The 11,881-nt window shown below is 44.7% G+C and overlaps 1 protein-coding gene and 1 long non-coding RNA gene across 2 annotated transcripts; one reads left to right on the forward strand and one right to left on the reverse strand.

Moving 5' to 3' along the window:
- Positions 1-240: 240 nt before the first annotated feature.
- LOC121718048 (52 kDa repressor of the inhibitor of the protein kinase-like) lies at positions 241-7,044 on the reverse strand. The gene is made up of 5 exons (XM_042102860.1): positions 6,808-7,044; positions 5,774-5,894; positions 3,439-3,543; positions 2,872-2,908; positions 241-2,627 (listed from the first exon to the last, which is right to left on the reverse strand). Exons 1-5 carry the CDS (start codon positions 6,894-6,896, stop codon positions 451-453), a joined length of 2,529 nt encoding a protein of 842 aa, XP_041958794.1. The 5' UTR covers positions 6,897-7,044; the 3' UTR covers positions 241-450.
- Positions 7,045-7,177: 133 nt separating this feature from the next.
- LOC121718114 lies at positions 7,178-10,547 on the forward strand. The gene is made up of 3 exons (XR_006033850.1): positions 7,178-8,733; positions 8,917-8,994; positions 9,978-10,547. It is a non-coding gene; the product is annotated as an uncharacterized LOC121718114 (long non-coding RNA).
- Positions 10,548-11,881: the final 1,334 nt, after the last annotated feature.

The following is an 11,881-nucleotide window of genomic DNA, read 5'->3' on the forward strand; positions in this document are numbered from 1 at the left end:
TTTACAGGCAGGCCGTCACAACCTATCCGCTGACACAGAGATGATGAGTGAACGGGAGGATTGTTCGTTTATTTTTAAAGAGACGTTCAAGCGCTTTAAGGCTTTAAGATGAGGATTGAGGAAATCTATGCAGTTAGCAGCAGAGTACATCCATTTACTTAGAGGTCTGTGTCCATAAAAAGTTTCAAAAACAATTTTGCATGCAAATTCAGAAAGCACTAATGACTAAGGACAATTAAATGGATCGATAAACATTTTATTAATCCTCATAGGTACATTATAAAGAGAATCTATTCACTGCCGAAAGAAAATAATTTCATTTCAGCCACTCTCCCACGTCTAGCCAAATCCTTTTAAAAGGCAAAAGAAGAAAGGAACAGAATAGAACGCTGTATTTACATATGAACACGTACAGGTCAACTCGTCATTTTGGAATGGGAAGTCCAGTGTTTAGTTGTTGTCTGGGTGCAGTTTCAAATAGGCCTCCACCATGCGGTCGGGGTCGTGCCGCGCGTCCATGCTGGCGTAGATGAGCGCCAGCCATGAGCACCGGTGACGCACGGGAGTGTCGCGGAGGTACGCCTGAAGTCGGCTCCGAGCAGTTCCGCCGCAGCCGCCACCGCGGTCACCGGCGCCGCCATCGTCGTCGTCGTCATCGTTATCGTCGTCGTCAACAGCAACCTCCGGCTCTGGCTCTGCCGCCGGCGTCGTGTCCTCCTGCGGTTTCTGCGGCGGCGGCGTTTGCGGCTTCTTCTGCTGCTGCGGTCCCTCCTCGGGGTTGAGGATGGGAAGGTTCCAGAGCGCGCCGAGGAGGGCGTCGAGGTTGGGGAAGAACTTGACGTCGGCGAGGCGCAGCGTCTCGCCGATGCTGGCGGGCAGCGGCACGCCTTTGCTCCGGTGCTTCCACTTGACGCGCCAGCACTGCAGCTCGGTGGCCAGCGTGTCCGGGCTGGGCAGGTCGCGGCGGTACACCTCGGCCACGGCCGTCTCCTCGGCGACGTCGGCGGCGAACTTGAGCTGGCCCATGACGGCGGGGATGAGCGACAGGCAGCGCAGCACCTTCAGGTGCGTCTCTGAGAACAGGTCGTTGAGCTCAGAGATGACGTAGCTGACCACCGGCACTGTCAGGTGCTCCTTGTAGTAGCCCTCGGGCTGCGGCTCGGCGCCGCCGGCACACTTGCGGAGGTGGCGCAGCGGCACGCGCACAGGGATGCCCAGCGACTGGGCCACCAGCACGGCCTCCTCGAACCAGAACTCGTGGTAGACGTCGATGTTGTCGGCCACCTCCATGAGCGAGTGGAGCACGGCCGTCACGCTGCTGGTGGCCAGGTGCACGTCCATGGCGCCGCCCTGCAGGTTGCGGCCGAAGGCGCGCGTGAACGACAGCACGTTCTTGAGCACCACCAGCGCGGCCAGGAACTCGAAGTCGTTGAGCGTCTCGGAGAGGGCCAGGCAGTCGCGCACCACGCGCTCGCTCCAGCGCTGGTCGTGGCTGCTGTCGCAGACCGACTCCAGGCAGAGCTTGAGCGGCTCCAGGAGGTCAGAGGTCAGCTGGAAGGCGTTGTGGCGCCGGCCCCACCGGCCGCGACGGCAAGCGGTGAGGAGCTCGCGGGCCATGTCCTCGTCGTCGCGAAAACTCGTCGCCACGGTGCGTTCCAGCTCCAGGCGTAGCGCTGGCGAGCTGCGGAGGAGCGCGTCCACGCGGCTCAGCGTCGCCACGACGACCTGCGTGCCCGGAGTGCCGGCGCTCTCGGCCAGCAGCGTGTTGAGGCCACAGCCCGACCAGAGCGTGCGCACGACCGCCGGGTGCCGCTCCGAGATGCGTTCGGCCGCCGTGCGCATGCGCAGCGCGTGTCGTGCCCCGCCTCCACCACAGTCGTACGCGAAGCCGCGGCACTTGTCCATGTCCAGCCCGCACGCGTCCGTCACGTACGTCAGCAGCCTCTCGGCCAGCGTGTCGCCGTCGCACTCCAGCGACACGAAGCCCAGGAGCTCCTCCCTGGGACTCGCCTGCTCCGCGGCCACCGCCGTTGAAACGTCCACGAACCGGGCGAAGATCGGGAGGAGGACGTCGCGGCTGCTCTCTCTGCCGGCGAAATCTGACGACATTTCCGCGGGCTCGCCGGCGATCAGCGAAAAGAGCTGCACGTCGCGGAGGACGTCCTCGCGGATGCAAGCGCCGGCCACGTTCAGCATGTTGAGCAGAGTCTCGGGCGGGCACGTCTCGGAGTTTGTCGCCGCGCCTTCGAACCGCCGACGGAGCGCCTCATCGCCGGCGCTGATCCGGAATTCCACCAGTGCCTGGAAGTTGCTCAGAGGCGTGAAGGTCCACGGTTGCCCGGTTCTGTTGCCGTTGCCATTCGCGTCTGTTTTCTCTTGGTTGCCCTCGACGACGGCAGCGGCATCACTGCCCGCATCTTTCAGTTTCTCCACGGTGGACGAGAGGGGGGCGGTCACTGTGTGTCCGATCAGCGGAATTCCTTGCCTGCCGAGCAGAAGCAGGATCTCGAACAGAGAACGCAGGTATTCCCGGAGTTCCTGCTCCTCTTGGGATAGCTGAGGAACGGCGTCCTGTTCCATGTCTTCCACATCCTCGTCCTCTTTATTGGCCTCCGCCTCCTCTTCCACTGAAAATTGAACACACACACACACACACACACACACACACACACACACACACACACACAGTGTAAGTCTTTGACTTATTTATAAAGTTGTTTTCATGCATTACTTTCGAAGAAATAACAATTCCATATGGTGAAAATCTCTGTGTCTCCCTTTCACACACACACACACTCACAGATCTATCAGCTGATAAAAGATAGGGATTTGCTTCATAAGCGGACACATAATGCAAACTTGGTCACTTACATCTACGTTCTTTAATGTCTCTGACTTCTTCTTCTGTCTGTGGGGAAGAAAAGTAAACAAATAGATGAAAGGAAGTAAAGAAATAAATAAGAAGTAAATAAATAAATAAATAAATAAATAAATAAATAAATAAGCATCCATCCTTGCAAGACCACCTTAAACTAAAGCTAGGACATCAGGGGTCACTGTTGAACCCTATAGAGGTATACTGTGGGGCTACTTTAATAAACACGCAGGATACTCATGCAGGTTTCTGTTGTTGTTAAATATCATACGGCTGCAGTGCACCGTACTGTTTTATAAAAAAACTCAGACAAGGTAGATTTACGTTTACATTTATTCATTTTGTACTTCACTTTTATCCAAAGTGAATTACAGAATGAGAAATAACATTCAATCTGAGACTCTGCATGAGAAACTGTGATTTCAGATTGAGTCACTATGAGAAGCCGTCAACCAACGGCAAAACATAAGATCTCTGTGTAACTAATAATATCAATATCAATAATAATAATAATAATAGTAATAATAATAATAATAATAATAATAAAAAAAAAAAAAACTCACCAGAACTTTGACACGTTTGCGGTTTTTGTGCAGTTTCTTGTTCTGGCCGCTGAAATCAAATATGGTGGGAACTGCATTGTCCTTAAGAACTGTCCGAAATGGACCCTACAAGCATTAAAGAACACACATCTCACTCAAACAGACTTTTGGCACCTTTTCCATATTTTAAATCTAAATGGAACAAAAAAAAAAAAAAAAACACGCTTTCTATGAAATGACCAATAAAGCAGTTAATTGACTTCTTTAAACTCCTATTGCTCTAAATAGAGGAAGAACTGAGAAACTAGAGTGACACAAATAATAGAGTAATTAACATACACATAGCAAGTCATTGTACAATCCCAAATCAAAAAAGGTTGGGACGTTGTGTAAAATGCAAATAAAAACAGAATGTGAAATCTGCAAATCTTGTAAACTCATATTTAACTGCGAAAGGACGCAGACAACATATCAAACGTTGAAAATGACTATATATGACTACTTTGTGGAAAATATATGTTAATTTTGAATTTGATGGAAAAAGGGGTGGAATGTCCGCACACTTGCTCCCATCAGGATTTTTTAATGCCTATTCACCATTGTTACATTTCGAGCTCACGCTATTCATCAGACATTTTGAATTTGATACCAGCAACACTTTTCCAAAAAAGCTGGGACGGAAGGGTGCTATTAATTCTGAATAACAGGACACCCATGAAGTAGACTGTTCCAATGCTCATTGAATGGTAACTATCACAACCATAGTGAACGATGGTTGAGCCTGGAAGCAGGCTTCGCAACAATGAAATCAACTGTAAACAAGCTAACTTCCCTCCGTTATCATTGTCAGGACCAAAGAAAGTACAATACAAACTGAACAAGTTGGCTTCTTTTTAAATTGTACTGCTTGTTTCTTTTGTGTGGTATAAAGGCATTAGCCTGACTCTCGCCAGATGAATTTCGTTCCGCCTAGTTCCACTCATCCATCTGGGATCGATCCATTGGAGTGGTGCTTCAGAAGGCTGGGCCTTATCAAAAATCCTTACATAAGATTGGATAAGCCACTTGTCCGTCATCTATTGACGTGCTACTTCAACCACTTACATCGAAGCCAACCCGTGACACTGAGAACAGTCTCACAGTCGCTTCTACGCTACGTCACATCTATGAAACTCCCGCCCTGCGTCCTGATTGGCTCTACCATACAATCTTGTGCCGAAATCACTCTCAACGGAACCGATCCCAGATGGATGTGAGTGGAGCTAGGCGGAACGAAATTCATCTGGTGAGAGTCAGGTTATTAAGGCATGACTATAGTGGCAACTGGTGGATAAGCGGAATAATAATGGCCTTCGCGGTGTCCTGACATACGGAATTAATGAACTTGGCGGAGGCTGCACGCTGGGGAGTATTTTGCCTCTACATCGTCTATTAATTAATCCGTAGATAGGGACACCTCGGTGGCCGTTATCCCTTACGCATTCCAAGGTCACCTAGCTCTATGACTCTCTTCTTAGTTCTTTCACACCGATACTGGAAAAAATAAACAAAAAGTCAGGATAGGCCTTCAGGCCTCTCTGAACTGCACACAGCACTCCAAAATGAATACTCAGCTGCACTTTGTGAACTACCATTACATTCTGTGCAGCAGGCACTGCTTCCACTTTGGTTAAGAAAGAAAAGTCAGAGCCCATAAGCATTCAGAACTGGTGTTTGTTGAAGATGGTGCCCCTGCTCACACTGCTCAGAGGACTCTTCAGTGGTGTGTGCTGACCGCCTTCCTGCCCTCCTATGCAGTGCAAAATGGCTGCCCACCAGGGTTCTCACCTCACTACCATGACACAGCTCAACTCAAGGACCCAAAAGCGATAGGGGCCCGGATTTAAAAAGCAAAGTGCACAGTCTGTCAACAAGCAAAGTTCTCATGCAAGAACTATAGCTATCGTTTTACATGTGGGAGCATCAATGGGTGTGCTAAAGTGTTGCCATGGTGTTAAATTTCGATTGCTATTAAAATAGCTTAATTAGACTTGCGACTTTTGGCACGCTGGTTTCTGAACTTTGCTGAGTATTCCTACATCCAAGTGACTATATGGGGAGAATAAAAAACCTTTGAGACACAGTGTATATACATTGGCGAAATAAATTGCAATGCTTTGCAATATCGGCTCCTTATCTTAAAATCGAAGAATTAAAATAATATGGTATTGATGGCCTAATATAGCGACAGTCTGCTAAAGTTAGCATAACCAGCATTGTACATGTTATCTCAGTGGGCGTCACGTCCCTAATTCATCTTCACAGAATGCCTTGCATCTGCCAGGATATCCACTGGCTGGCACCAGTGTCCACTTACCGTCTTGCAGATCATGCTGGGGTCAAAGTGAGCTGCACACAGCCTGTAGTGCTTATTCAGCTGGTCCGGCGTTTTGGCCAGCAGGTCGGCACGCCGACAGTTTTCCACCCACTCGTGACATCTATCCGTGTAGTGGGGAAGAAAAAAAAACAAGTTGACACATTTTGTTACATTTTTAAATGTCAATAAATGTGTGTGTGTGTGGGGGGGTCCTCTATATTCTAACACCAAATCGTAATGAAAGGTTGTGAATATTTGAGCTCATAGAGACATTTCTTAATTGTTTGACATAGAGACCATCCTTCACTGTGTGCATAAAAAATACACTGGTGTCTGTACACAGTCCTAACATAATATAATAATAAACACATCCAAAAATGGGCACGATGAACTTCACTTCCCATAATTCTCAATGCATCAAAACACGTAATGTGTCACGTCATCTTCAGTAGGCTAACCGTACTTTTAATTATTCGCGCCATTACTAAAACATTTGCTTAATATGTTGTCGACCGTTAAAACTCAATGATACACACGTCTATGGTCTATACCCCAACTACATAACTTCGCTTTGGTCTAATAGGACAGCAGCGCGGAAAAAGATGCAACATGTTCAGAGTTTGAGATTCGCGTGCACAGGCTTGTTAATGTTAACGTCCAGGTCCAACCTCGCCAGAAGGGTAACGTGTTCACAGGCCAAAACATTCACACTACATCGTTAGCACTAAAAAAACACCATTGTGTTGCCAAAAGAAAGCATACAAATAGCTGGGGGAGTAATTATGGCTGCACATTTTGTTCAATGTTTCTAGTGGTGCTAACTGTTGTAACGTTAGCTGTTAATGACAGCTTGCTAATGTCTGCTAACTTTGCGCGTTTTACGGAAAAGCTAACAGATGCGAGACGTCCAAAGATAGCGGGATAGCTAATGCGTTAGCGTGTTTATGCAATGTAAGTAGTGTCTAAACCCTAGACTATTCATTTACAACACTTTTGTTAAACTATGCAGTTAAACACTGTTAACGCAAACTCACCTCTTCACATCCCTTGGAAATCGGAAGAAAGCTAAGTCTGTTTGCGTACTTTTCTTGGTGCAGTTCGGCGCCACGCAGAAATTTGGCATTGTTATCTGTGTGTTGCCGATAATTACACTTTCGGAAAGTCTATCCGGAGAGCAAAATATTCCAATAAGTATTAAATAAGTATTTTAAATAGACATTCAAATGTGCACTACACTGCTTTGTGTGGCCTGGAGGATTCAACGCGTGGAGTCCGTCCTCGTCCCACAATGCATTGCTCGATGAACTGTTTTGAGTAGTCATGTGATCTGGATACTCTGTCAAAGATAGAGGCGCGCTTTATGCTGGGGGGAATTCAAGTTTAAAAACAGATTATGGAGTAAAACTGGTTTATTAACTTCGAGGTTAATTGACAACGAGCGGAGACGCGTCCTCCATGTAGTTACTTTTCGTTTAGAAAAAAAGGGCGTGTTAAGCCAATATTACCGCCAAAGACTTCAGACAAGTCATGGATAAGTCAAGATACAAATGAGCCCGAATGGCCACACCTATTCACACCATTCCTATTCATAACACATTATGTCCAGTAAAGTGATTGGGCACGTGCGTGCCCGTTCATGTGTGGTAATATTTACCCTTTAGGTGGCGGTATTGCATTCTATATCTGTATATCTCTATACAGCTCTGAAAACAGTTTGCAAAACACACAACCAACTGAGGGAGCCAAAATGGTCAACATGGGTTGTAAACCCATTTTTTTTTTTTTTATCGCCACCAATTTAATTTAATGTCACCCTATAGACAAGTTAAAAGCATTATATCTGTCTTTTCTGTTTCATCATCCCCTTAGAACATTGGGATTTTTAAAAAAATTTTTTTAAAGAAACTAACTTCAGAAGCTTGAATTGTCAGGTGTGTCAAGTCAGAGAATGTCTGACGCAGACGGGCTCTGGTCAAGTCAAGACTAAAATGGGAAAACGACACAGATAAGATACTGAGGGAGAACATTAGGACATGGACCCCTGATGACCTTTGACCCCATGACCTTGAGTACCTAATAGCTGGTGTTCATTCTCACTACAGGACAGTTAATAAAACCACTTAATGGATTTGACATGAGGATTTATGCCAGGGATAACATCCGCCGAGGTATGCAGAAATAATGGAGGAGACGGATGCAAAGACCTCCCCGAAGCAGGAAGAGTTTTCTCCACCAAGTTAATTAATTCTGTATATCGGGACACCTTGCAGGATGTTGCCAGTCATTTATGTAGACAATAGGCATGCATTTATAGCACAAAAAGGGAAATGCAGTTCAGTTTAAAAAGAGGCCGACCTGTTAAATGTATCCCTCTACATTCATTGGTTACGGAAATGATGGTGGGTAGTATGCTATGTCAGTGGTTCTCAACTGGTCTGTCTTTGGGACCCTCCAGATCAGTGGCACAGCCATGGGTGCCACTATGGCCCCTGACTATGCCCATTTATATCTTGGTTTCTTGGAAGAACAGTATGTGTTCAATAGCAATCCTTTTTTTTAGAGAAGATCATGTTCTTCAAAAGATACATTGATGATTGTTTTGTGGCTCATTACCTGAATTTGAATTGTTTGTCTTGTATATTAACTGCCTAAGACCATTCATCAAGTTTACTTATTCAGCTAGTACCACCTGTGTGAACTTTGTAGACACTTGTATTTCACTTACTGATGGAAACATTGTCTCCTCTTTGTACAGGAAAGACACAGAGAAAAATAGTTTACTTCATGCCACAAGTGTCCATCCTACATCTCTGAAACAAGGTCTGCCCTTCAGTCAGTTCACTAGACTGCACCAGATTTGCTCCGACAAAAATGACTTTGAGGCCCAAGCCAGAATCCTATACAGAAATTTTAGCTCTAGAGGATATCCCAACAGCTGGCTTGATAGAGCACTAGACAAAGTATGTGCATCTGAAACACAACCACCCAATTTGACCTCTAAACAAAAGGAGAACCTATTCTAAAATTGACATATAGTCCTTTGAGCAGTGACATCAGAAACATTGTTAATTCGCATTGGCATATAATTAAAAGCGATGATCAACTGAATGGTCTCTTTCACAATTTACCTCTGTCTTTTCTAGAAACCCTAATCTCAGAGAGGCTGGTCCATGCGGACACTGCCACGCCGCCTCCTTCTAGCACTCTCTCTAATGCCAACGGTAATTTACCCTGCAAATGTTGTACTTCATGTCTTTCACACATCCACACACACATAAAGCCCCCCTTACACTGACAGACTTTGGAAAGATTTGGAAAAGATTTTTGAAAGACTAGTCTCAGACCCTCTCACATCTAAAGACAAGACATCTAAAGACATAGTCACGTACTATAATTTTGCAATGACTAGGGATCTTGCAGGGTCACTATTTACAAGACTGCAACTAGATTCCTTTAAATTATTACCCATCGTGCAATAGAATAGATAAACAGGAACTGAAATGATAGCATACTAAACTCAGTCATATTTTCGTGTTTCTGCAGCATTGTTTCATGCGTGACATCCCTAACCGATATAGAGTTGTTCTGTCACGTGGAAGAGCCGACTAAATAGGTATAAGAAATGACAAATATTATAAGAATAACAAATAATCATATAGGCTACAGCTGTCGCCTACTTTGCCCCTTCCTGTTTGGTGTTGGAGAGAGGTCACTATTTGCATGAGCCACGACTCAAAAGACTTGCGATAATATCAAACATGTTTGATATTGTCGTAACGGCAAAACTAGAAAAAGACTGACTCTGACTGACTTAAAACCGCTAAGATTGGCACCTTACTCTTAACAATCTAGATCAGGGGTTCTCAATGTTTTTGGTTCCAAGGACCCCTTTTGGAGGAGAAAATATTCCGAGGACCCCCTCATAACCGTAACAATTAAGCATGTCATTTGTATTCTCTGAAGTTGTGGACAGGTCCACTATCCCATGTTTTTTTGGCAGATGTGCAATTTTGTCTTTTGTCAGTTTTGGATTTTGTATCACTTGACAACATTGACTGACTCAAACATTTCTACACATTCATCAGCTAGCTGGCTAACAAATAAGCCAAGCTAAGCAGTAGTAGGAATGGTTCTTCATGACCTAAGTGAAGTTAAATGTGGGTAGGAGCAAAAAGACTTGTCATCTTTTGCCTGTCATTTTCAGTCTGCAGGGCACTCCATTGCTGACCTGAGATTTCTGGGTGTGGAAAGGATTTCTCGGATCTCGCCTAAAAGGAGAGGTGGGGACTTGGATAAAACACTGCTTCAGAGAGAATGTTTCTGGATTTTTGAACTTGGTAGCCTTTGTCCAAAAGGGATGAACGAGGACTTAAATCTATCATGCTTTTTGTAAAACTTTTATCTCACTAACTCTTTTAAATTAATGTCTACGAGTGTTGTAACAAAAACAAATGCATCTATACTTGTTGTCTGGGTCTGGCCTAAAGCCCCTCCCACCACACCTGTCTCTTAATTGCCCTTAACCCAACTGGGTACTTGTTAATTGCATGTCTGCAGTTGATTCACTGTGAGCATTGAGAATAGCCAGACGGCTGAAACGTCTGCTCTTGCTCCCAAAATTAAATGGAAAAACTCCTTTCTGAAGACTTTAAGTCATTTCTTTCAGTGTGCGAACTACTCCTCTCTCTCTCTTCAACTCTTGGTTCAAACGCACCTGGCTAAACTTCTAGATCATCTGAGCGCAACAATACTCCCCTGCATCCTGGCTTTGGGACCCACAATTTCCCATGTTCATAAAGTCGTGACCCATATATATATATATATATATATATAGAGAGCGTTCAAGCCAATGGATATGGTGAGCTACATGGTAAGACAAGCGAAGTGCCTGTAGGCCTACTCGTTTGAAACGTGGATGTTTGGCATTAGCCTACATTTGTGAAGTCTTCAACTCTTGATGTCACCTTTCAAAGTAGGCTACTCGACAGGTATGACTGACAGGGGTGCCTTGTTAGGTTCTCATTTGTTGACAGCATGCAACTCCCCATGTGCTGTTGGAATTAATTACAAAGACTCTTTGTTTGGGATTTGTAGCCTTTTAGCCTATACAGACAAAGCATCTCTGTTCTGTTTTTGTCATTGTGTTTCATAGCACATAGGTTTTTTGACACTATGGGTCTTACAAGTTAACACAACCACTGCTATGTAATATAATACAATGCTGATGTAATCCAAAGTATTCAAAATATATTACTCACTAGTAATGTAATCTATCAGAATTACAGTACAAAATATGTTAGGTCATGCATTCAGTCATCTGTAGTGGAATATATTTTAAGCAAAGTAACCTTCCCAACGCTGTCAATGGCTTAGTAATCAGATCCAAGTCCAATAGAATAGAGCACCTTTGGGATGTGTTTGACCCAGATGCGCAGCCTACAAATCTGCAGAATTTGTGTGATGTAATCATGTCAACATGCACCAGAATAGCAAAGGAATGTTTCCTCCAGCTTGTAGAGTCCTAGCCATCAGGTATCAAGGCTGCTTTGAGAGCAAAGAGAGGACCTACCTGGTATTAGCAGTAGTTTTTCTTTTCTACAGTCCTGGACTGTCCAGGATGTCTTAAAAAGCATTATAGTTAAAGTCCATTAGCCGGACGACTCTTTGAACTGTAATTAAAGAAGCCTTTCCAAAGGTTAAAAGTTTATTTGAACAGAAGGCAACAAAGTATTTAAACAAACAGCCTCCGATAGTGTTGTGACCAAGGAGTAAACAAACACCACAAATATAGAGGTGAAAAGAGGACATTTGCAGATGGGAAATGACAGTACACTCATAAACAGCTGGAAATTACACGAACAAACAGCACAAACAGTGACAAGAACTTGAAAAGTTTAAAAGTGTGATCAAAATCGGTTATTAGTGTCCATATGTTAAATACAATGAGTGTTGGTGTATTAAGCGTTGCCCCAAGTTTAATTAGCCATAAGTTAATTTAAAGTTACAAGTCTTTTTTTCATCATTTGTTTCCCCAGTTAACTGTGAAAAGTTTCTTTTTAAACAATAAAAAAATGGGAAGCTGACCCATGCAAACATTTAACGTAGCCT

Source organism: Alosa sapidissima, chromosome 9 (assembly GCF_018492685.1).
Source record: "Alosa sapidissima isolate fAloSap1 chromosome 9, fAloSap1.pri, whole genome shotgun sequence".
Lineage (NCBI taxonomy): Eukaryota > Metazoa > Chordata > Actinopteri > Clupeiformes > Clupeidae > Alosa > Alosa sapidissima.